We start from the raw sequence: 27,292 nt of genomic DNA, 5'->3' as shown, positions 1-27,292 counted from the left end.
GCAAGTCATGAGAGCCTCATTCAGCACCATAATTGGCCATGCGTAAATAGGCAATGAGGGGCTTTTAAATAGTTTCCCTTCCCTTACACGCAACATTGTTAGGGATACAAAAGCCCACCTGTCTCGCGAGGGACGAAGGGATGGAGCGACATTGATGGGGTCAGGACGGGTCAGACGGGTCATTGTGTTCCGAGCATCTCTCACTGCGGAGAAGGGCACGCAGGTGCAGTGTAAAGGAAGGGCTCAAACAAAATAGTGAAGCCCTAAGGTCAAGGGTCATGCAGTAAGCAGTACTGCTGTCTGGAGGCTCAGTATGTTTGAAACACTGAATGAGATTTAGTGGAGCTTTTAAGTAGCTGCACTTACCAGTCGGCCATCGAAACATGAATCGTAAAAGCCTGGCGTAAAAACCTGGTTGCTGAGGAGAAATGTCTGCAGTGCACTAATTATGGCACTGTTTATTTATTTATTTATTTATTTATTTATTTGCAAACAATGATAAATTAAATTGAAACTTATGTTTTAAGTGGGAACCTGGAAGCAATGAGATGAATCATGTCGCACTCACGCAATACATTCTTCTCCAGGAAAGAACAGCCCAGTGCCAAAAAAGAAAAAAAGAAAAAAAAAAACTAATGTCCTTCTTTTAGGACGTTTGGGATTAATAAATAATTAATAATCTGTGATATTCTTACAGAGAAACCTGAAATTCGCAGCAAAAGAAGAGGAAAGGTATCAAAAACTTGCTGCTTCATGACAATGCAGCGGCCACAACAGGGAAGGCAATGCGATAGCTGCGGTTTGAAAGCCTTCCTCGTCCCTTTCGCGGCCCTCTGAGACCATGCGACTATCGTGTCTCAGGTCCACTTACGGGATCTACGCGGGGACACGGGGTAATGTCTGATGATGAGGTTATGGAAGCAGTTCAGATCTGGATTTAGGAGCAGAAGAAAAGAATCTTCTGTCATGGAATATATAGATATTTATGGAACGATACAGAAAGAGCATCAATCTGGAGAAGTGATGCAACTCACTTTCATTTCTGCATAGTTATTGTTATGGTATTAAAATGTAAATTACGTTGAAATTTTAATCGTCTTGTAAATTTATTATTCTCAACTATTTATTTATTTATTCATTTATTTTACAATAGTTCTTCATTATGAAAATGACACCCTCCTTTTAACAGCCCAGTTTATATATATATATATATATATATATATATATATATATATATATCATTCAGCAATTACATGCTTAACATTAAACATTGATTCATTAAACAAGTTGAATTTTCATTCCTTTTTATTTTCCTTTTTTTTTTTTACATCCTCACAAGGATGGATTTACCAAAATTATTAACAGGTATAGAGAAAAAAAAAAAAAAAAAAAAAACATTTAGATAGACTCACAATTTTATAATGGACTGCAAAATATAAAGATTTTTTTTTTTTTGCATCATTTCATAAAATGCCACTGGTATACAAATACACTGTGTATTTTAACAGTGAACGAAACATATACGAATATATCCATTGAAATTTATGGGGGGGGGGGGGAACCCTGCACCGAAACCAAAATTAAATATTAAACAAATAAACAAACAAACAAACAAACAAACAACCCTGCTATGGCATTCAATGAAAAAAGAAAATGGTAGAAAGAACATGAGATTATTCTCTTTTTAAACACATTTACACAGGAATTCGTTATTCTTGTACTCAACACTGTAAACATTATTTTAAAGACAGAGTGTCATTTTGTTTTTCTTTCATTTTTTTCCATCCGAGCTGGTGAAGATCCAGCCGTGTGTATCAGTGAAGAACTCGATGGCTTGGTGGTCTCGGATAAACTTGTGCGTTCAAATTAGATTCTGCAAGGTAGTACACGTACGCACATCAAAGGCAAAAATATTTCACCTCTTCTTTGTGATATCTTGAGATTTTTACACGGCATAATCGTTTATGTGCGTGCCGGATTGAACGCGAGTGAAACACAAACGTGTGTATCTGGGTCCAAATATCTTAAATAATGTTTTCATAGATTTAAAATGCCATTGAAGTTACCTAAGTTTTTAAGTTATGCTACGCGAAAGACGAATACAGAGATCCACGTGGTAAGCTAGGCTTGAAGGTCACGTAAGGAATGTTGTTCTTATGGTGTCTTTCCATGTCTTTATTAAGTGCTGATTATAAGCTTAATTTGGAATGAAAATAGTACTGAAAATAAATTGCCTGTAGTCTTAAGAAAAGCAGCAGCCTGAGATTTCTAAGATTTGAGGGAAGAGTGGTCATTTGTTAAAGCCATGACATGGTGAAGTGCGAAAAAAATTGAAGGCGAGGAGGCCTCCGACGTCGTTGGTTCGTTCCACAATGCTCTGGAGATTAAGCAGCCGGTCAGGACACTTGCGTGTTAGCACAACAAACCAAATTTAAAAAAAAAAAAAACAATTTTGTAAATAATACATCTGTAATACTGCGAGACTTGGTAAATGAATGGTCCTGGCTGAGGTTTCGTTAAAATCGTCTTTAACACTTTGGACCCCAGTATGGTAATAACATATTACAGTTGTCATCAGCGAAACATTTCTTTTCATTCCGCATACTATAAAATAAGCAAATTGGTAAGGTAGACCTATCAGCATGTACGTTATTAAACTATACACTTTGCGGTATATTTTGATTCACTATTTGTGGTAATGAAAACATTTGGATCACAAAAATACAGGCTATGTCGCATTACCAGCTTCATGAAGAATACAATAAATTCGACAACGTCTAAACGAGTGTATTGTTGTAGGGAAGAATTTCTTTTAATTAAGCTTGACAGCTGAAATCATAAAAGTCGTATCTAGAACATATTTTCAGCTGGACGCTGGTCAAATGGGCATCATTAAAATACAGTCAAACTGTCATCCAGCTGCCTGAGACGTCCCTGGTATTCCATATCTCTCGAATTTGTTTCATATTTATTGTCAAGTTGACATTCAGTGCTTTATGTTTTAATATATCACCCATGCCTGGTGTGACTGCAACCAGCAGTAGTACACAAGAAAATCTCTCTCTCTCTCTTTTTTTTTTTTTTTTTTTAGAAGTACAACTTCTTCAGAATTTAGCAGGACAGTTACTTCTTTCCTTTCAGGAAATCCCTCGAATGAAACAGTGGCGGAACGCCGAAATCTCAGTATGTGTCATATCTTATAATGGTGTCTGAAAATAATATTGTAACAAAGGAATGCATTAAAACCCCATGCCATAATATACCTGCACATGCCATGTATCATCAAGAAATGATCCAATAAATACAGAAATTATTGCACAGTAGAAAGGCTCCATGGATTCATAATGGACAAATTCCTGGTGGTTGCTGGGAATGCCAGCAGGGCTTTTTCAAATCCATCCACAAACATTTACTAACGTTCGTATTTCTCAGGTGGCACTAGGAAAAAAAAAAAAAACACAAAACAAAAAACAAACAAAAAAAAAACACACCAAATCATTCCAAAAACTCTATAATTAGATTTATTCAAAAGATTATCCAGCTAAACTCATCAGACTGTCAGAAGCATGTGCTTTAGAACACATAGCTTAGGCCCGATCCGCCTGCTCAAGTTTGACATCGTTGCTCATCAAGTGTTCACCATGCCACTTCTTCATGTGTTTTTCCAGGGTGCTGTAGACGCTGAAGGGCATGTGGCAGATGTCACAGCGATACACCTCCTTGCCAAACTGGCCATGGGTCTTCATGTGGCGCGTGAGCTTGCTGCTCTGTGCGCAAGCATAGCTGCACAGGTCGCACTTGTACGGCCTCTCGCCCGTGTGGCTGCGCCGATGCACTGTCAGGTTACTGCAGTTCTTGAACACCTTGCCACAGTACTCGCATGTGTCACTCCTCCGACTCTCCTTAGAGCCAGGAGGCCTGCCAGGGCCTGGACCTCGGAGTTGGAGGTGTGGTGTGCTGCTGCCGCTCCGTCCTGACAACACTCCACCTTCCAGCAGCTCCCCAGGGGGCGTAGAGAAGCGAAGACTGCCTGTCTCTGATGATGAATGCTCAGAGGACGTGGCGAAAGGCGACTGCCGGGAGTCGCCAAAGCCCAGAAAGGGCTCCCTGATGTAGTGGCGGGAAGCAGCGTAGCCAGCCAATAGCTGAGAGTACACATTTTCAGAAGAAATGAGTGGCAGGGATGGAAGCTCCATGTCCTTCTCTATTTTGATCCTCTTGGCTGAGGAGCCAGAGAGGTTGGGGCTAGAGAGAGGTGCAGGCTTCTGCTGAAACAAACCCGTCATGGAGTCCTCAGGTCCACAGCCCCTGCCGTTGACCATGGGTCGACCCTGTGCATCTGATTCTCTGGCTGATGAATCTATGTCTGCCTCTACCCTAGGCCTGTTGCCTAAAGGCAGTCTCAGGTGATTGTCGATGTCATTATATTGGCTTTCCTTCCCTCGGTCAATGGAGAGTGGTTTCTCGGTCATCAAAGACTGGGGCTCGTTCTCCCGGCTTCTGCTGAATTCAGAGTCCATACTGAGATTAGACGCAGGCCTGCTACTGCCATTCTGTTGCTCTTCTATCTCCTCTTCCTCCTCCTCGTCCTCCTCCTCATCTTCTTCCTCTTCCTCATCATTGTCTAGTATTTCCCTACCATCCCTGCTCTTTTGCTCCTCTCCTGTAGAGTCACGCCTGCCCCGATCTGGCGAGCTACTCAATGAACCTGACTTCTGTAAATGGGTCTTCATGTGCCGTTTCAGCTTGCTGGCCTGAGAGCAGGCATGATCACACAAGTGGCACTTATAAGGCCTCTCACCAGTGTGACTGCGCCGGTGTACTATCAGATTGCTTTGAAACTTAAAGGTCTTTCCACAGAACTCACAGGACTTGAGCTTACCCAGGGTTGGTGAAGAGCTGGACCTGGGAGCAGCTGGAAGTGGCTGTGTTGGCGTTCCCAGGAATGGTGCTGGCTTGGCACCAGGCTGAAAGAGCGTGGGGCTGAGAAGCCTGTGCACAGGGGGCACACGGTTGGGTGAGAGAGGAGGTGTGGGCCCACCATTGTTGTTGTTGTTGCTGGCCAACTCACGGAGGCGGCGGGAGAAATCCATGGATGGTGGTTCCATGGGCATTGGGGCTAGGCGCATCACCCGCTCGAAGGCACTGGGATGCTGGGTGAGAATGCCCATCTCCTCTGGGCCCAGACGCTCAAGGGGATGACGCGGTGGTGGAGGTGGGCTTACAAATGGTGGTGTAGATGGCAAGCGGGTCTCCATGTATCCAGCAGGCTGCGGCTCGCGTAGAAGAGGTGCTGCCATGCGGAGCAAGTGGAACGGATTGCTGTTGTCTCCCAGAAAACTAGCAAGCGGTGAGCGAGGCAGGGCATCTGCTCCCAGGGGAGGGGGCAACGCCATTCGAGGTGTAAGAGAGCAGCTGGAAGGGTGGTTGTCCAGGTAGATACGGATGCCATGCGTGTTCTGAGCATGCTGCAACAGGAACCAGGCGCTGGTGAAGGTCTGCTTGCATGTGGTGCAGATGTAGCTAGAGGGCTCATCTTTCCCTGGAAGACACAAAGGGTACATGGTGTGAATGAATGCATAAATATTAGCGCTTAACTCTGCAACACACTCCTAGGAGAGGCTCTGATGACACGCTTTAATAGATTTTCATGTCATTCTTGCATCTGTTTGTTCGCGGCAATGGCTTTGGGTGTAATCAAAGGGAAGAGTTCTCTATGATGAGGTTCATGGATCATTTCACTTTAAAAATTAAACAGGCAACATGTGAGCTGCATCTCACCGCACTCTGGTGACAGCCATTTTATGAGACAAAATGAAAATTGCATCGCTGTAAGTGGGAGAGCCGAATCGGCTGATACTCTGCCAGGTTATCAGTGGCCTTGCGGTGCCTGCTGTTCGCTAAACCCTCAGTGGAGGGGATGTGTCTGTACGTGACTGGGTAAGGATCAAGGGCCTGAGGGTGGAGGGTTGGCATGTGAGCGTCTCCCTGAGACTCCCTGAGGGCTGGAGCCTTATGCAGATGGCAGGTACAGCCTGAAGGCCTCAACGCATTATGCTAATGCTAATGCCAGACAGGCTTTAATATACAGCTCAATTCCAGTGCTGACACACACACACACATACATACACACGTTTGCTATTTCCATATGGGAATAAGCATGTAGTAAATGCAAGGGAGACGGTGATCAGTTTTACCCAGACTCATAAAATTGTATTATAATCACATATGCGTCCATATATTATACATAAAAGTAAGGCATGTGTGGAATAAGAATGTAAATACATGACAAAAATACAGGCTAAACATTTGACAGTGAAGGTGAGCTTTCAATGGTTTAATAGTTTTTAAGAGCTTTATAGTCAATGGGAAATTGTTTTATATAAAACAGATTTCCAGCTCAGTTCAGATAGAGATAGTGGCTCGATTTTGTCTGAGGTGTGTGTGCATCTGTGTGTGTGTGTGTGTGTGTGTGGTTGCTATGTGCTAATCGGAGTGTGATGTTGTCTCTGTGGCTGACAGGGGCCAAAGGGTGTTATTGGGGCCATGGCCAGGGGCTTGTATGGCATGGCCAGAGTCCCACTGGTGCTGCTCTGTTGGAGACGAGGAGAGAAGTGTGGAGGCCTGATGTCCGTGTTTGGTTTGGCCGGCCTTCACACACATGGCTGACAGGAGGGAGCAGGAAGGGAAGGAGGGGGATGGTTTGATACTAAAATATAAACGTGCCTGCTCCTTTCCCTTCTCAGCGTACATGGAACGCAGCCCGGAGCTGAAGTGTGGATCAGGAGTGGACGTAATTGATGTCCCCCCGTGAGTTCTAACGACGCCTCGTCAAGATCACACATTCCTCAAGTGACTGCTTAGTGCCGAACTGGATTTTTCTAAATAGAGAGGTGGGAGATGACAGTGAGACAGACAGGGAGAGTGATAGAGAGGGGGTGTGAGGAAAGGGACTTGCTGAATGTGTGTGTGTGGGTCTCTTTATGAGTGTGTGCCATAAATGTGCGCTCAAGCTCTGGCAATTTGCATCTTATCACTTCTTACAGAAAGAGCCATATGTTGCCAAAGGAGCGTGTCAGCTAACAGACAGGCAGGCCTAATGACGACCAAAGACAAATTTCATCAACTTTCAAAACAAGCTTGAGAGGGAGGGAGAGAGAGAGAGCGAGGGAGAGAATGAGAGGAGCCCATCATGAATAAGTTAAAATATGCTAATGACCCATCAGAGAGTCGTGTCTTGCAACGGCAGCTTGTGTGGTGTGATGGTGTGAAATTACCCATCAGCCACCTCAGGATCACAAATCTCCATCTGATCATGGCCCATTGGGTCGCGCCGCATGGCAGCGGGCAGGGCTGTGCCACACCGCGCTGCTCCAGCCAATAAAAGTGCTCATTAAAGAATCATTGCCACTCGCTCTGTGATTCAATTTGCAGCAATTACGCTGGTCCGTGCTAAAAAAAAAAAAAAAAAAACTCTCGCTGTGGGCCGTGGAGGTCAACTAGCAGTTAGCAGAGCACCTTCTCCGCTCTCAGGGTGTTGGTAGTGAGAGCCTAATGGCCTCGTTTCCGCCCGCCCCTCACTCTTCCATAAATAATGTAGAGATTACAGGTTAAAGGGTTAAGTTGAGTCACGGCCGTTATAAGATATGCCAGGCTGTGCAGCATTTCCATGCTAGCCAAACTCGCAGCGCTAATCGTTGAGGAGGGGCTCGCTTTCCGTCACATTGTGTCTTTGTGTGTCTGATTAATGACGCGTGTGTGCGTGTGTGTATTAGAGGTGGTCCGGCATTAAAGTTCCCCACCCTCATGCAGTTTGGTGTTACGAAAATAGGCAGCCAATTAAGCCTGAGAGAACGTCTCAGGGTTTAGCTCTCATTTAAAACGAGGATATTTAGCCTTTTTGAGGCGATTAGCATGTGTGTGATGGTAAAGGAGGGTGAGTGATATTTAATTATCTCTAAGAAAGGTTATAAGCCTCATGTCTCGAGAATAGAAGATGCTAAGATGGTTGCTAGCTCTAACACCTCGAGCACCCCAGCAGCACCAATCCATGTTCAGTGATCAGAGAGAGACGTTTCCAGCCAGAGTAATTTGTGTGTGTGTGTGTGTGTGTGTGTGTGTTTGTAAGTCTTATGCCATGCACTTCTGGGAGCTCAGCTTCCAGGATGTGTCACATTCCTAGCAGTGGAGGACGCTACGAAGGTAGATTTGCATAGAGAACAAAGGACGAGGTGATAACGCGCCGTGTGTGACACCCCCCCATCGGCGCCCACGCCCCCTCTGAGAACCTGTCACCCACCGTGTGACACCTGGCACGGTGCCCGCATTAGCATGGCTGTGATCTGCAGCTCGCGGGCGCCCACGGGGCCTCACCTCGCATCGCTGATGTCTTGTTTCAGATGATGGCGGCTAATCAAGAGGCCAGACTGGCATGCAAATCACACACACATACACACACGTATCCGCATACACGTACATACACACATGCATGGTGGTGTGGAACATGCTGCCACCGCTGCAGAAACTTGCTTCCGCTGTCTGAGAGACCTCACGAGACTGTTGCTACGTCTCTTTAAAAATGTTGATAACCTCAATATGTCTTTATCACACAGGAGTCTGTCCATTAAATATTTATAGTCATTCTTAAAACACGGTGCAGTGCAACGGATTTGTATATTTGAAACATCACACAGGGCATGCCACAGGGCATTCTGGGTATTTTGTGCCAGCTGGGGTATATAATTTGAATGCTAATCCATCGGGTTTGTCAGGAAAACACCCTGGAGATTATCGGCTACATTTTTAGACTTGTCATGACCAGAAGGTTGTGAGTTCAAGTCCCAGGATTAAAGAAAATGGTTTCTCAACACCTACAATGGCTGTCCATGTGCAGCAGTCCATAAACATACAAACCACACCAATATGAAGACAATAACCAAAGCTCTTGCACTGTAACGATAACTGCGGATCTACATTTGAAGCAGGACCATGTTTACTTCGAGTTGTCAGTGTTAACCGGCTGTACTGTATCATCCATTTACCCAACTTCATTTTTTAGAATAATGCACTGCCCTTAGGCTTCCATTATAATTGCATTTCGGGTAAACAGGTTTCGGTACAGGGAAATATCTCAAACTTCTTGTCCGTTGTAATTGCACATACATTACAATGCTGTGGATCAGGGCCGTCTGGTACACATGGGCTGTGTACACATGGGGATATTAGTTATGTTTGTTAAAGCCAAGGTTAAATAGTTCTAAACAGAAATACACCAAAGAGTAAGAGGTAGGGGCTAGGGCTGATTTCTTTCGAACCCATTGTACTAGACCACCTAGATGTGGTGCCTATTTGGGCTAATATATTCACACCTGCTTCACTGTCACAGCCATATGGCTTGGGTTCGACTGTGCATCCAACATGTGTGTGCATATTTGTGATTATGTAAGGTTGGGTATGGGTGCTTTAGTGTAGAATGAATAGAATGAGAGGTAGGAGAGGTGTGGGTGCAATAACTTATGGACGAAGTGTACTGTTAAAACTGTTAAAACTACTTTATACATGTTTATGTATTATAAGGGTGATGGTACGGGAGTATTTATGGTAGTAAAATAGTGGTAGTAGTTACATTGAACTGTTTTGGTACTCTCCAAAGGTTAATATACAATGCTTTGGTGAATATCATGGTACTTGTTCAGCAAATATCTAATACGGTACTACTTGTACTACATCATACTAGAATATGTCTAAAACATACAATATCAGATACCTGCTGCAATAAATGCCATGGTATTCACCAAAGTAGTGTGGTACACGCTATAGTACTACTGTTGTGCCATAGTATCTACACTCTACCCTGGTGCTCTGTCAAGTCTTATGATGGAAAGCATTTTAAGATCGAAGGTTCCACAATTATAACACGATAATTATTTTAGTGCACGGTATACCATAGTAAAATTCCTTATAGGTTAGAATAAAAAATATTACAACATGTATATAGCACACTATGCCAGAGTCACAGTTTTTTTTTTTTGACTTGCACACTTTCCTAAATGCATATTGTAACTAAAGCATTTGATAGCTAACTAACATGAACTGACACACATTTTTTAAGTAATTTAACTTGGTATGTTGAGTTCGTTTAAAGGTATTTGTTATTTCTTTAACAAGTCAAGCTAAGTCTCAGAGGTCATGCTTTGCCACAATGATCGTTGTAAAAAGCCCTATATGAATAAAAATGAACTCAACCCATTTATTGATTGCAATATTTTGCAATCAATAATTTTTTTATTAATAAAAAAATTAATAAAAAAACAATAAAAACAAAAGAACAATAAAAAGCAATTTTATTGAGTGCAATTATTTAATAATAAAAAAAAGATATACAAATTATCAGGACTTTATGCAGAGTTTATCAATAATTTAAGCATTTTTATATATAATTTTGAGTTGATAAATAAATATTGGCAAGCATTTTTTTAACCGAGATGATTTGATCAAATTATTTGCCGTTAGCTTAGAAAAACATGATAGACTACAAAGTGGTAGATTTTCATTTTTATATTTATCACAGTTTAAATCACAATTACAATATGTGTCAAAACCATGGTAATGTGATTTCATCTGATCAAATCGTGCAGACGTTTTAGTGTCTGTGTAACGAAGCTACAGACTTAAAAACAAGCAAGGGGTGATGTTCTTATAAGACATCACAATATAAAAAGGCGAAAAAAATCTATCCGGCTTGTTCAAGCCCAGATCAATATAAGAATTTTATTAAAAAAATTTTGTGTTTTTTTATTTATTCTTACATACCTGAGACTCATCTGACCGCCTAAGCATGACAAAAAAATAAACACGATTTAGTGGGTCAACTTCAATGAATCGAAGAAGCACGCAGAAGAAGTAAGCTGTTTATCAACCAATCAGCATTAGATACACACACTCGACCCTGTTAGGATGTTTTGCACGTTTGCACGTGGTGTGTCTGTGCATGCCGTGCTTTCCTATAAACCACTACTTTGTCACGTTGTGACACAAATTCGCAAATACACCGAAGTTTAAACCAGCCTTGACATGTCATCGGCAGTGATTCAGGACCTGCGTGTGAAATGCTTTCTGTTTGAAAAAAAAAAGTTTCATGTTTGCAAAAAAAAAAAAGAGAAGGGGCTGAAAAACGAGAGCGCAATCTGGATGGAGATGGACTAAGGCTGACCCTTGCTTTGATATTCAGAAAAGATACAGAATGAGGGCGGAGTTGAACTACCTGACATTGGAATAAAAAGCGTAAGTGCTGATGTCGTACTTTACGTGTGTGTGTAGATATTATATTAAAAGGATTCGTTTAAGCCTAAACTACTGGGGTGCATGCTTATATTCTAGTGCCTCTCATTCCGATCTGAAGTGGAAGAGTGTGTGTGTGTGTGTGTGTGTGTGTGTGTGTGTGTGGAGCAACTAAGCAACACTAAATGTTAGAAGCTGACCAGTTGTGGCTCCACCTGCAGGATGACCGAGGAGAGGTGTAGCTGTAGAGCACACACACACACACACACACACACACACACTCAAAATAAGAAAAGGAAAAAAAACTGGACATAAATGCTTCCCTCACCTCTTACACACACTCTGACATGAATCTTGGCTTGGCTAGATGCCCACTTTCCAGCAGGTGGTGTGAGTGTGTGTGTGTGTGTGTGAGAGAGAGAGAGAGAGAGAGAGATAAATGAGCCTCTCTTTATAAGCTAGACATTTTGCTACACCTCCGTCGTCTCCCAGTGCTGGCTAGGGTACACAAGCAGCTAATTGAAAACACATACTGGGCCTGAGCGGTGTGCCATCATCAGATAGACATGAGGGGAGCATGAGGGGGGGATCCTGTGCCAGAGGCTGGAGCAGACAGTGAAAAATAAGTGGAAAGACATCTCTGTCAATAAGAGCTATGACTCCTGGCCTGGCCGCAGTGATACAGAGTGCACTGGTTAAGATTTTTCGTGGCATCGCAGCAAGCCTGAATCATGGTTCGGGCACACGCCCCAGTATGTGTCGCTACGCTAAGACCCGGCTGGCATGTGCCAGCGATGGCGAAGGGCTCGAGGGGTTTGATGAATGACACTCGAGCTTGTGGTTGAAGGGAGACGCAGACCGCCGTGCAGGAAGGGGAGAGAAAAAAAAGCAAGCGAGAGGAACGAGATCAAAGGGAACGTGAGCTGGGCGCTATGCATCTCGTCAGTCTTCTCCTGGATGGGCACCATCTCCCACCCACACACCCACAGGCTTTACACTTTCTCTCTCTCTCTCTCTTTCTCTTTCTCAAACACACACACACACACACACATAAGACTGAGAGAAGCAGCATGCAGATCAGAGTGAGCGCAGGTAGATCTGACTGTCGCCAACGATACTCCGACATCTTCATCATGACTGTGGGAGGTGTGTATTGATCTCCTCAATTCTGCAGAAGGAAGCCTGGAATCCATAAGTGGATTCCAAAAAAAAAGAACTATACCATGTCTTATGTGTGTGTGTGTGTGTGCATGCACCTCTGCATGTGTGTGCGAGCTAAATGGCACGGAGAAACAGTCCCGTATGGGAAATAATTGCCCCGCCATTTTTTGGGATAACGTACCCCATAATGGTCCCCAGCTGAGCGCAGGCATCTAGACCCATTTAAAGGCCACTGTAAAAACTCAGCAGACCCTTAGAGTGCCTTCCAAAGCAATCAGGCTGCTATAATCAGTGTGTGTGTGTGTGTGTGTGCGTGCGTGTGTGCTATAAAACGGCTCCTCAGATGCTTCTCGGCCCTTATGATGGCATAAGAAGCCGCCACACATGCCAGCCACCTTATTGCCGCCGTGCCTGCTGGCACCGAGCCCGAGTGCTGACCATATTACAGATCTGTGTGTGTGTGTGTGTGTGTGTGTGTGGGTTCGGGATTTAGTAAACAAGTACATTTCTAGATTTCTAGATCGCACAATCAGAAGCAAACACTGAGAAGGGGTTTTAGCTAAAAGGTTCAGTACATGTAGATTAGAGAAGAGAAGTAAAAAAAACAAACAAACGGGAAAAAAACGACTAAACAAATGAAGAGTTATCACGATACAGATAAGATTAAGATACCGCTAAGCTAAACTCAACCAAACCAGAAAGCAAACGCGAACAAGCAAATAAATCACAGTAAACTCCATCCTGCCGCTCAGGTTCGAACAAAAATGGCCACGTCACCCAGCAAAGCGCCCTCCCCCCACCCTCTCTCACCCCCCCATCCAATCCTTCATGTACCCTTCTCCTGGCTGGAGCCGTGGGGGAAATAAACAAGAGGAGATTCGTTTTTCCCTTGGCTGTTATCACGCCGATGCATTTCAATCCCTGGCCCGGTTCCCTACATAGCTTATGGTTAAGGAGGCTCTTTCATCTCGGCAGCGCCTGTAGCGCCAGGGCCATGGCTAACTCAGCAAGCGCGTCGGGACAAGCCTGTGCTGGCACGAACAAAATCTGATAAGATCGGGGCCTCATTTCATTTCGCAGGGGCTCCCACAGAGACGACGAAGGGTGCTTAGGGTAACACGGTGTCCTTCGTGTAGTTAAACCTACACTGTACTGTAACGGCATGAGCTCTTATTAGCATGACACAGCAAAAGTGTTTTTTTTTTTGTTTGGTTTTTTTTTTCCTATTGTGATCTAAGAAAAGGTGCTGCATTTCAGAGAGCGAAACAGACTAGGGCTTAGCCCGAGGCGAAGCTAAACCGGTTTCAATTTACAGAGAGATGTCATCCAGCCAGGTGGAATTGCCAACGATCAACTCTCCAGCCGTGAGAGAGTACAGCGTACGAGCGCGCTTCGCTTCTCGAGGCGAGGTCTGGCTTGTGTTTGCCGCGCAGTGAAAATAGTATCCACAGCAAAGCGGCGGCATATGGCCCAGTCATGGTCAGCACGCGGCATTTATCACATCAAGACAGATCAAAATCAGCGCCAGGGAAAGAGACAGACAGTTTCGGCGAGGGGGGAGTGAATAAGACAGACGTGAAAAAAAGAAAAAAAGAAAAAAAACGTATGAGAACTTTGGTGTTTAAAAGCGGTCGCGTTTTTATAATGCCACCCAGAACGGCAACGGGAATAACGGCGCTGTAACTGAGCTGGTAATGCTCAAGCCGACACCACACTTTACCACCGAATTAAGCTCGGGCAACGGGATCTCGCCGTCGACGTGAGACGTTGTGATGTCTGCGGAGGAAAAGTGTTTGTTTTAGACGGCCGCAGCTTCAGATCTCTCTTACTTCTTCGGCTAAGCTAGTCCTCCGCTTGACAAACATGTTAGTCTGAGTGCTAATAGACAGCGGCCTAAACCTTTAGGGATTTAGGAGAAGCAGGAAGGAGCGTTTCTTCTTCTTTTTTTTTTTTCCAAAGAGATCAGTGCGTGCGACGTTTTGAACCTGCGCTTTTCACCTTAATACCTACCCGAGGGGATGCGAGAGAGCCGACAGAATATGCGAAAAATGTGCGAGGGTGTGTACGCGTGCGTGTCACGATAGAGCGATGTCCTATATCTCAGTGTAACACGGCCAACGTCATCCAGGAAGCAGAAACAGAAAAATAGAGGGTCGCATCTGGGCGTCAGAGATGCGGTTAGCCCGTAGAGACACGATGAGAACTGGGCTGCCGCTGACGGATCCAGAGGGACGTGATTCCTCACGAGCTGAAAACTATAACCAGAGCAATGATGTTTTTAATAATTATAATAAAAACTTAGTCTCTGTTTTCCAAAGTTTTGCCACAGCCAGGCAGCTTCTCACAAAACGTGAGAGAACATTAGGCAAGTCCAGAGAGAGAGAGAGAGAGAGAGAGACAGCACGAGGGCTGAAAAGCGAGAGGGACCAAAAGGAAAACATCTGGCGAACACCGTCAGCACATGCTGAAATTTAGCGGCGGCGCTTGCAGCCTAAATTAGTGGCGAGTTTTATTCCCTGCTGTGGTAGGAAAAATATCAAATCGGTTGCCATATGACTACCATAAAGCGGTATGTGGAGCGTTTGATGCCTTCATGTGGGAGACTTTAACTCCTTACAGGGCGGCGAGTGGAAAGCACATGGCGTGTCGCTCTTTTCTGCCACACTTTAACCGATCCAGCATGGAGCAGGGTCGAGAAACCAATCAGCCTTCCATCGGGCGGTCTGGGCCAGCCCCAAAAGCCACGCCTCCGATCCCCATCCCAGAAGTCTTTGGGGCAGTGCAAACCTCCTGGGGATTTCACAAGCCAGTAGAGTGTGTGTTTGTACTGCAAACCTTTTTTTTTTTTTTCCCCAAATGTGACTCACTTCATGAGAAAAGGTGGATGCTCTCGCCAGTAGGCACGCACTCACACACTCACAGACACACACCCACGCACACACACCCACACACTAGTCAATTGTTTGGACGCACCTTCTAGTCCGATGGTTTTTGATTTCTACATTCTAGAACAATACTTGATTTTTAAAAAAAAATATTTTAAACTATGAAATAACACATCTGGAATTGGGTAGTTTTCTAACAACAACAACAAGTCAGTTTGTTATTTTAAGACACGAAGGTCAGCTGTTCCGCAACAGCTTTTGCAAGAACAGTATCGTCAAGTGCATTTGCGAAACCCATCAAGCACCATGATGAGACCGGCTCTCGTGAAGATCTTCGCAGAGGAGCCGGACCCAAACCTTACCTCTGCTGCAGAGGAGAAGTTCGTTTAGAGTTACAAGCCTCAGAAATCACCAATTAACCTCAAACAGCACCTCAGATTAGAGCCGTTATGAAGGGTTTACAGAGCTAAAGTAAAATCCTGCATAATCATCCTTCAATCCTTCATCAATATGAAATGTTCAAATGAGATTATTGTGTATTTTGGAGAAACGCCTTCAGTATTGTTTTACAGTGTAGAAAGAAATAAACATCAGGAAAGACCATGGCATTAGAGGGTGTGTCCAAACATATATATATGTTAATATATATATATAATGTGACGGGAAACCTTTTTGAAAGCCAAACTGGAACGAATTATTGCTCCAATAATGTGAAAAAAATTAAACTACTGTACATGAGAACAGATTTAGGAAGATGTCCTCACATATGCACGTCTCATCCTAAAATCCTCGTCTAACAGCTGCACAAAATAAATTACAGTTACAGAATATACTACACATTAAAGCATATTTGTATTGTTCAGTCATACTTGCCCTTGATTTTTTTTTTTTTTTTTTTTTTTTTTGGACCTTCTCTCAGTCCAGGATAAAATTACTTTAGTCTGAGCGAACACTAAAGCTATGGTCAACAAATTCGATTAGATTAGATTAGATTAAATGTTGGAGTCTATTTATAACATAATACACATAATGTTATAAGAGTGCACATCATGATCTAATGCAGTGTAATACCACGCTTGCCACAATATTCCACAAATTGTTCACAATAGCAGACAATTTGTTTTACACTGATTGAATGAAAATCTTTCAGGAAAACTTTTCCTTAATAAACCATGAGCACATGATGACATCGTATGAATTTATACATATTGTTATAATTATCTATGTATAATGCATTACACTTTATAGCTCATTATGAACGTTTAACCTGGTGCATTGTAAGTTCATACGACGTTATATCACGAATACCGAATCCTATTTGTTTTAGCGTATAACGATCCTGATTTATTTTCTTTAATAAACGAATTCCACCGAGAGACCAACAGCTTATTACCTTATTATGAAAATGTATAACATAAACAGAGCGCATGCTCGGTGGTACTGTATGTTCTAAACACTGCTTGTAAATGTATAAACATTATTATAAACCATGATGCATTTTCATAAATCATTATTGCATTTTATGGACGCATCATTCTGCATGTGGCTTTTATAGACAGGTTGCCATTTAAAACGAGCATTTTACCAAACCCTAATTTAATGATTTAAAATCTAAAATATCATGATGCATAAAAACAAAAAAAATGACATTAAGCTGCTTTATATTTAGATTTGTATAGAAGATACACAGATACAGTTTACTCATCCTGTGTACTCTGAGTGACGGTGTGAGAAAATGGCTTTCATATCCGCTAACAATCTCTTGCCACTAACTAAACTGACACACACACACCTATCCTGCAGACACACACACACACACACACACACACACACACAAAATGCCACTGTAACCTCTAACCACAACCCTGAAGGCTGGACATCAAATGCAGCGGAGTCGAAACCAGATGATCAGAGGTAATTAACGCAGTTTCATATGCAAATTTAATTAATGCAGAACTACAAAGTCATTATGCAAATGGAGTTTTCCTTGAGCCCCTGCGCAAATATTCATCGCTCGGAACAGGGATCAGTCTCGCCATCTTTCGAAAATCTCTCCTCTCTCCTCTCTCTCTGTCTCTCCTGACACACAAACACACCCACGGATGCACACACACACACACACACATACGCAGACACGCATGCTCGCACACACGTGCACGCTCACACCTCTCTCTTCAGGGACGACATATAAATGCGAGAGAACTTCTTTCAAACTTGAGATGGTGAGCTTCTTTTTTTTTTTTTTGTATTTTTGGCACGGCACCAGGCTCTCGCTATCAGAGCAGGCAGCTGAGAGACTGGCGGAGATGATTTGGCACTGAAGCGAGACAATGAGACTGTTAGACCGGGACCATATGAATATGCATGACACTGATTACTTTCCATGATTAAAGACTACTCTAATATTTAAATGAGAGCACACTCGGTGATTAGACGAACATTGCAAAGGGCCAGCGTGCGAGGACGTGTGCTTGCTTAGGGAGATTTAAAAAAAAGAATAAAAAAAAAAGAGAGGAAAAAAAATATATATTCAGGCTGCAATAAGCACGGTGTAGGTAGGTGTTGTCTGAACGGGTTTTGCAAACGAGGGGAAAATTGATGGCATTTGTATTGCAAAAAAAAAAAAAAAAAAAAAAAACACACACAGGTAGCGCCTTATATAGTGAGAGACGTAGCGTAATCGAAGCCGGTAGGTTTCCAGTTCGACCGTGACACTCTGGTCTTGTTTACAATCCCATATATCTTACACACTCGCATACATGTTGTGCAGACCACCATCTGCAGCGGGGAAACAAAAGAGCTCTTGGAGAACTCTTGATCAGGGTTCGGGCCTCGTGGAGCGAACATTTAGACAAGACAAACCTCAAAGGTTTGACGAAGCGTTCTCACTCGCCAGTGATTACGCTCACATCTGGAAGCTGTGTCATGCGCCGTGGCATAAACGCTGCACTGCACTGATTCAACTCAAATTAGTCACTTCAAAAAAAGTCCTTCAGGTACCAACTTTAAAAAACACAAAGAAATGGGTTGAAATGTTAGAAACTGGAAATATTCCTGCTCTTCCTGCCATTGCACTGGAAATGAAGGTCAACAAACTACGACTGAAAACGCTAAAAATTGTCCACTTCCTTTTTTTTTTTTTTTTTTTTTATAACGAGAAGCTTCTTGAATACTCCATCTATACTCACACATTTGTGATCTGACACTCAAATAAATATATTCCAACCCCTTCTGATTCTAATCCATCCACTGCATTAATTCAATGTGTACAGTAATATTTCCTCTATTTATTAGAGCCACTTGTTTTTGTTTTATTTTCTTTATTCTGATTAGTATTATTCCTGAACTTACTACTTACAGAACTAATTCAATTATTTATAGTTGTACTTGTTTTTTTTTTTTTAGTTATTAAAGTGTAAATTAATTTAATTAGATTTAAATTAGACAGGCTAATGACTAAAAGGATGCAATAATAAATATATTAACGTCTGGTGACTTCTAATACACACACACACACACTTAAAAAAAAAAAAGAAAAAACCCTTCCTGACTATGCTTCAACCATTTTGAGAAACACTTTTTAGATCATACGTACTTCTAAATCAACATTAGTAATAAATATTCCTTTTATGTTTTATTTTAAGATTTAAAGCTGCCGATAATTGAGTTTGATTCAACCGTTACCTGTTTCAGTACAATACTAATATAATACAATGTAATATAAAGCTATTTGATTCAGTGCTGTAGAAATAGTGGAATGTTATGTGAAATTAAATTCAAAAAGTGTTAGTTTTGGCCCACGATAGAGATACATGCACAAACATTTTTGTTAATGTTTTTTAATAACTTTACATTAATAAGAATAACTCTGGATATGAAGACTACCTTCGACCATTTTTGTGTGCTTGATGCATTTTTGGAAACAATGAGAGAAAACTTACAAGTTACAAAGTTCCATTTTAAAACTTTATTAACGTTCCGAAACTATTTTGTAAGCATTTTGATTTGATTACTTCTGCTTTTTATAAAACAAAAGGACAAGGTTATCCCAAATAAAATAAAAAACACTCACTAACTGATGAACCTCCATGAAGCAAGGTTATTAAAATTCCTTAATGCCACTTATTGCTGGGCTACGTTATAAATAAAAGCTAGTTAACAAGTTATTTAATGTTAGTTAGCTAACAAAACAGTCCTGTATTGGAGATGAGGAGTTAGATCATCTGTGAAATTGTGAAACCTCAATATAGCACTGATTCGCTCAGTAGCTGTTTAACGTTAAAATGTGACATTCCACTTGCTTTACGACACATGGCAGGCACCAAAATGGAGAGAGGAGGAAACACTGACACGATGGTATCAAAAGGGTATCAGAAAAAAAAAATAAGTAAATTTTCTTGTTGTAGGAATTAATTTTTGAAAAAAAAAAAAAAAAAAACAGGCAAAAAATTAAGGCTGACTACTTTCACTTTATTTTATTACTATTATTATTATTATTATTATTTTTGCTTTGGATATATGCGAACTTTAACCACACAAATTAATGAAACCTAAAAAAATAAACCTGTTGGGTTTCTTTTTTTCTTTTCTTTTTTTTTTATATATGTATGAATATAAAACTATAAATATTTTTGGAGGACGTGTGAATAAATTTTGGAGCTTACCTTTTGTGTCCTATGGACACTTCACATTGGCGGCCATTTTGAAACACCTGTAACACTACAGGTGTGTCTCATTTCAGGGGGCTGCGTCCTTTAAAAAAATTACGTCACAGCGTCACGACTGACCCTGTCCCATTTAGAAGGCTCCATCAAACGCGGCATTCTTAACCCTGACAACATTCGTGGCCCAAACTATCCCAACATGCTATGAGAATTTGGGAAGAGACTATGGTGGACAGATAATAAGACGATATTAATAATAAATATAATACAATGGGGTTTACATGAAATCTGCTCCTGAGGACAAAACAACGTGATTGAGTGTTATTATACGACTGATGGCAGCTCAGCTGCTCACATTCAACCTATACCACAAACGTTTTTAAACCATGATCATTGTGATTTTGTAGATAATGAATTCTTTATATTACATTGACGTGATGGTATTGGCGGAAACAGCTGGTGATGCAAATAGGAACTCCTTTAAGTTCAACTCCAAGGAGTTTCCCTTGAGGTCTCCTGAGACGAGACTCGCCCTCTATCCACCAAGGGCCCAAACCTAGAAAGTCCATTTCCCTTCTGCTCAACTATCTAACTCATCATCCCCTTGATGGCCATGTTGGATTTAATTTACCTCTAGGAGTGCTAAACCGGAACTATCTCTGAAACTATGGAGTTATCTCCTGAGTAATTACTAATCATTTCTCAGTCTTGTCTTAGCAAGCTCGGATTACCTAAAAAAAAAAAAAACTTTTTTTTAGAAGCACCTGATTTTTGCTCAAATGAAACTGTGAGTCAAATGTCTGGTCTGACAGCTACTTCAGCTTCTTAGAAGTAACTTTCCGCACTGAGATAACAAGGACAGCTGATCTCTGTAAAAATTTAGTGGCACTGATCCTTTAAGCTGGAGGTCAGGGATAACTTGCACACGCCAGAGCCAGCCATGCTGTCAAACTACCCCAGCGGGAACGTGATGTCGGGCGGAGGAAATGAGTTCAAGTGACGGCCAAGGCTGTAATCGAGTTCCGCCAGCGTGCCGGGATCGACCCTGTGGGACTGCACTGGACAGAGGGACATATCTCTACACACTCAGTCCATCCTTAGCAGGAGAGGTTATGGACATAAATGAAGGCCACTTTCCCTTTCATAGTTTTCTGCCGCTAATCTTTTTATGCCTATAGCAAACCGCTGTCAGTAGAAAGACGTGAATAGTTCGGACCTGAGCGGTTAACGTTGTGTACTCATCAAACTCTAACCTTGAGCAATCAGGAATCGTACATCCCTCCACACCAAAGATACACATAAAGCGGCGCTGTCTTCAATTTGATAAGCAAATTTTTCACGCTTTGGGAAACTGCAGTTTTGCCCTCGAGGTCCTCTCTACCCTGCATGTCGACAGATAACCTGCTTTTCCCTGACACTTCTAAGTGAGGAATAAAATAACGTGTAATGTGCTGTTGTAGGGAAACAATCAAAAGCCAGTTCCAAAAGTAACTTTGCTTCACATCAAGCTGATATCATGCTGAAATTATTTTCTGGAGTAGCACTCCTCAGTGTTTCATCCCTTTTACATCACAGTAAATACAATGATGGCATTACATTTTCACAACAACAATCACTTTTTATCCATTTCTAGCGACATTTAACTCCGGGTGGGTTAGCTCCTGTTATCGCTATTCCCTTACCAGCAAAAAAATGTCACCCAGAAACTAAAGACTTTCCTGGAGTGAACAAACTTGTACGGAATATTATTGTACAAAGCACTTTCATAAATATCTAATAAATGTCTACGTCACCATATTAACAATTATGGTCATTTAAGCAGATTATTATTATTTTTTTTTTAATAAATCTGTTTCAAATTAGTTTGGATGGATTGGCACCCAGTCTAGGCTGTACCCCGCCTCGTGCCCTAAGTCCCCTGGGATCGGCTCTAGGCCCCCTCTGACCTTGTATACAGGATAAAGCAGTATAGACGATGAGCGAGTGTGAATGTTTGATATTAGACTTAGGTTATTGTAGAGTATCCACTGTACAGGACTGCGATATTGTTGTCACTTCAAAAACCAAAAGTATTAAAAGAAGAACATAAATATAAATATGTGATTTGCCTTTCAGCCAGAATAACTGTCCAAGCTGCAGTTAAAGACAATTAATCAACACCTTCTGATCAGAATTACGAATGAAACAACCCTTTGGTGATGTAGAAATCCTGAGTGTAAGCATAGTCCATAAATAAGAAGTATAATACCTATCTAAAGTGATGCACAATATAATAAAATGATGTCATCATTGTAATACATCATGCCACGTCTTGTTACTTTCCAGTTTATTTTCAGTCTAGTACAGAGACCTGATCAGTTTCAAAGGAATGTTTTTTGTTTGATAAGCCACACAGTGACCTATGAATCATTCAAGCATAAAAACATCTAACTAAATCGATCAGGCCTATGAGTAGTACTGTATTCTGTATTGTAGACAAGAGGGGAAATGAGGTCGCTGCTGAGATTTATTTCATAAAGTGTAATAAGTTGATGTTTTTATGTCTAGTATCAATTATATTATTAGTTATATAATTGTTTACTGATAATGTTACATATACGGTACTGTGCAAAAGTCTTGATTCACCCCTCATTCCTTCATATTTCATTCAATTTAATTAAATGATGGGTGAATCAAGACTTTTGCGCAGCACTGTTCATGTAAAGTTATTGTTAAACAATTCTATAACTAATAGCTTTAATGGCTGAACTATTACAATGAGCTAATTTGTTCTACATAAACATATGGACTGGAAATGGATTCAAAAATAATATTCAGGAGGTTAATGATATGTCGATCAGAACCATGACCAAAACAAAGTCTAAAATTTATGCCATGACTCAAGCCGGTTACGATGTCTACCGACTCCATGGGGACAATTATTTAACTGGGGAACTGATTTTCAAACAATAAAATATAAATCACTGTTTTCATTCCATTCCCACTGTTGTTTTTATGGTTTATTTTTTTAATCTCAGTAAAACCAAATTATGACAATCATAAATAATTCAAAATAAACCTGCTCACAGGTCAGTCTTAGGCCAGATTTGCAATATAGACTTTTAAAATGATGAATCTTCACGTCGTACGAGATCCTTTAACAGTCCTTGTGTTAAACGTGTTTGCTCGGTCAAAAATTTTACCATGGAGATCCTCTAACGATAGAGCTGTAATGAAGGACATTTTTACATCATGCTTACGTTATCAGTCAGCGTGATCCGGAAAGCTTGTCCAGAAAAGACACATTTTCAAAAGTGAGTCAAAAGGAATAAAGATACGGTTTATTTCCTGTTCATTAGATGTTTCATTCATGTTTCATCATAGCCGTTACTGCCTATGTAGCAGTTCTGTCTTCTTCCTTTCTTTTTTTCTTTTTTTTAAATGAGCATCGTAGCAGCAGTCACTCTCTGATTTGACCATCAGTTATCACAACTGCACTAAATCGACCTTCGCTGAGCGGTACGTTGCGTGATCTTCGACCGCCCATCCTAACTCACAACCGAAGAATTATTTTAAGAGCTGTGTTTTTTTTTGTTTTGTTGTTTTTTTTTGTACACTGTAAAACGCTTGAATGCACTACAGATTTGTGCTAGTCTACAAGTGAGAGAATTGCATGCAAAGGTGTGAGAACAGTGTCTTTGTGGTGTTTGTGTGTTGTGGTGTGTGTGCTCTTTCTGAGAACCAAATCACCCTTGGTTTTGACCTTGTAGAATGGACCAGCATCTGTCTTATGCTCATATTTGAGAAAGAGAAAAAAAAGAAAAAAGCTGTTTTTTTGTTGAGTACTGAGGTTAAGTTTAACCTTAGGGCCGGGGTTATGCTAGGTCTAGACTAGCTACCTCAATGGAAATCCCCCAAACATCCAGTAGTTGAGCCCTGTGTGTGTGTGTGTGTGTGTGTGTGTGTGTGTGTGTGTGTGTGTGTGTAACGTACAGTACATTAGCTGCTCTCGTGCTCATGTTGATCGTATTAAACATGTTCTCCTGCAGCTCTGCTTTCTCTTGCATCCGACTAAACAGCAATAATAAATAATACCTTCCTATTTCTTAGAGCCATTGTATTTTAATGAGCTTCCCTAACCTTTTTTCTCATAATATATTAAATCCCCCCAACATGTAGGCTAAGGTTCAGGGTTCTTTTTTTTTTTTCTTCTTTTTTTCTCTTTAATAGAAAATTGGTTTCAGCTGGCAAAGTGCTTCGGGCTGCAAGGGGATGTTTTATTACAAACCAGAAAGAAAAAGAGAGAGAGAGAGAGAGAGAAAGAAAGAAGGGGAAGAGAGAAGAAGAGCAAGCGTGTTCCGTAGTACGTATTCTCATTCGTTTGTCATGCGCTTGTTTGATGTCATCTTGGACCGACCGAGTTTCATTTCAACGCCGAAGAGCTCAAGACAGTTAAAACACCTGGAAATGTTTTGGATCCACATCTAAATGTGTAGAATACGTCAAGTGGTGACCTGCTAATGAGACTTAATAGAAACAACAACCCAACACTGGCAGAGACTTCTGTAGCAAAGTGTGTGCTTTCAGTTCCTTTCGACAAAACCATTGATTAAAACCTGGTACCAAAAAATAACCTGAACTCAAGTGAAGGAAAAGAAGAAAAAAAAAAAGACAAGCACGTATGATGTGATTTCATTGAATTTCTTACAAATCAGAAATGATATAAACACTATATCCCCAACCCTTAACCTTAGTAACGTCAATCAAGTTTCTAAATGCGAGACCATGTTGGGGAAAATGAGGCGCTAAATATGTAATACAGCTGTTGAATATCTGCTCATTTACCCCAAGCGGAGCCTAATATGGACGTCTGATTGAGCTGATTAGCTAACTTAGCTAGATACATTTCAAGTTTTTTCCTTATACTCCTGTACTCTTGCCCATTTTCGCATCTTTTTTCTTATGCTCGTCCCAGGGGTGCTTTCACGCTTTTTTTTAAATGTTATGCTAGTTTTAGACGCGACAAGTTGGAAGGAACGCAACGTCTTTTATAAAGGAAAACCATCACGTTGCCATTTTTCAGTCACAGCACAGATCAGAACTTGGAAAAATGAAAGAAAGTAAAAAAAAAAAAAGAGTGATGTCAAGAGCTTTTGGCATCCTGACCAAGAGGGGCGAGCGATAAGAACAACGATGGAAGACTGCAAGGAAGTTCTGGTGGAAAAGTCTTGCAAGTGAGCGCACATACAGTAATGAGATCCATGACATGTTGAATTGGAAATATTTCATGCTGCAATGTAACTAAAAATAATAACCTGTCTGTTTTTGGAAACGGCTCTCGCGTGGACTGAAACGGCACAAATATGGAGTTGATTCCGTCCGAATATGCGAAGCAACATTTCAACCGAGATTCAAACTGACCCCCAAGCGGCGCCTCATCTCTTAATATTCTGCCCCCGAAGCCACAACGAAAAACAAACACAGCCCTCACTACGGTGAAATCTTTATGTCATTGTTATTTCTCATAATAACACATCTAAATGTACTTGGTCTATTATATTTTATTGTATTGTCGTAAGTACTTGTGTATGTTTTAGTCTGTGCTTTTGTCTGAGCTGCTGCAGAACTGCAAACTCCCTTGGGATTAAAAAAGATTTATTTTATCTTATCTTATCTTATCTTATCTTATAATATCTAAATTAAGGTAGTTAGTTACTGTAGCTGCTACTCGCTATGGCTGATAGTTTCAGAATGCACCTCAATAAGTGTGAACACACCCTTACGAAGTAACACGGCAAAACGGTTTTCAGGGTAATAAAATGAAAGAAAAAAAATATGTATGTATGTACAGTATATAGGTATACATGTATGTGCGTATTTATGTATACATATCTATATCCAGACACACTGTACGTTAAAAGCAGGTGAGGCACGCCTGCATGTTTGTGTGGGTGTGTATGTGTGCGAAAGTGATTAAGATTGGCCTTTTTAAGCATGAAAGCACAGATGCGCTGCCAAAACGTAATGCACACCCCAACCCTTGGGTACTTCCTGACCGGTTATTCTTTGCTAAGCTCCGCCTCTCCACACACCTACGGGTTAACATATGTGCAAGCATGTCCAACACACTTCTCTGTAAGCCCTCCCCCTCCCCTCCACCCTCGTACCTGTCGGTACACTCTCTTGCTTGGGGCAGATTCCTCTGGCGGGCGTTAGACGCTTCTCTTCCTCCTCTTCCTCGCCCGGTGTGACCTGGATGCCGATCTCCACGGGGCGGGGTCTCCTGGCGAGTTCTGCCCGCAGAGCACCGGGCGATGATGACGTGGCGCCGCCTTCGCCCGGTTTCTCGTAGCAGGCTCCGGCCCTGCGGCACAGCCTCCGCTTGTGCTCGATGAAGGCCAAGATGTCTCCCAGAGGGAAGTTGGTCTGACACTGGCCGCAGGTCAGCAGGTCTCTTTCTCCAGCGTTGCCCATCGGACTGGGAGGACACACCCCTGGTGAACGCGGCTCGACGCCCATTTCATGGTTGGCCTCGGCTGCTGAAGGGGGGGGGGGGGGAGGAATAGGACATATGAGACAGGGTCTTAATTCAAACGTTTAACATTGTTATTAAGATGTTAAAGGGGAGCTTTGGTGAAAAGCAGGCAAAAAAGAGCTTAAGACCTAGGTTAAAAGTGAGATGAATTCCTCTTACTGTGGGAAATTTAATTATTCCAATTATTATTATTATTATTATTATCATTATTATCCACGATTCCAGCTATCCCAGCATTTTCTTATTGTTTACAGATTACACCAAGTCACACTGTGTCCTAAAGCTCATGATTGAAGAGCTGGATGTAGTTATGTGCAGAGGTAGACAAAAAAAAAATACGTTAGGTCCGATGGATATTTATTAGCAGTGAGCTTTACAATCCTTATAACTCAACAAAGAAAATAAGTCAGACCAGAAGCACTGCATATATCTGAACGAACGCTAGATTAGATTTCTTTTTATCAAAATACTGAATTGTTGCTATTCTTCGATTTTATTTCATCTTTGATTTCATTCGACGGCGTGACATGTTCTTGTTAAAAAAAAAAAAAGAAATAAAAAAAAAAAAAGAGAGAGAAAATGAGCTTGATGCTAACGAATACCAGGTCCTCGGCTTCAGGGCACAAACTCAGCCTCGAGCTGACCTCGCCGCGTGATCCTGATAGTGCACGCTTGCTATAACGCACAAGTAGTGTCTTGCAGTTACAAAATGCCTTTCTCTTTCTTCACACCGCAAAAAGAAAAGCGAAGCAGAACACCTGTGAACTACAAACTGAGATCAGACAAGG

The 27,292-nt window shown here is 41.6% G+C and overlaps 1 protein-coding gene across 2 annotated transcripts in view; it reads right to left on the bottom strand.

The window, feature by feature from the left end:
* Window positions 1–1,386: 1,386 nt before the first annotated feature.
* The window catches only part of bcl11bb (BCL11 transcription factor B b), a 32,413-nt gene continuing 6,507 nt past the window's right edge, over window positions 1,387–27,292 (bottom strand). Inside the window, exons 2-3 of one of the 2 annotated variants that reach the window (XM_053489123.1) lie at window positions 26,137–26,505; window positions 1,387–5,542 (exon numbers count right to left, since the gene is read on the bottom strand). In XM_053489123.1, the coding sequence (XP_053345098.1) occupies window positions 3,588–5,542; window positions 26,137–26,505 (2,324 nt within the window). In that variant the 3' untranslated portion in view covers window positions 1,387–3,587. Of the gene's footprint in view, window positions 5,543–26,136; window positions 26,509–27,292 lie in introns of both variants that reach the window. The other variant, XM_053489122.1, reaches the window with a different exon arrangement.

Source organism: Clarias gariepinus, chromosome 27 (assembly GCF_024256425.1).
Source record: "Clarias gariepinus isolate MV-2021 ecotype Netherlands chromosome 27, CGAR_prim_01v2, whole genome shotgun sequence".
NCBI classification, from domain to species: Eukaryota; Metazoa; Chordata; class Actinopteri; order Siluriformes; family Clariidae; genus Clarias; species Clarias gariepinus.
Note: the sequence above shows the minus strand (reverse complement) of the source record. Positions and strands in the feature narration are given on the sequence as shown.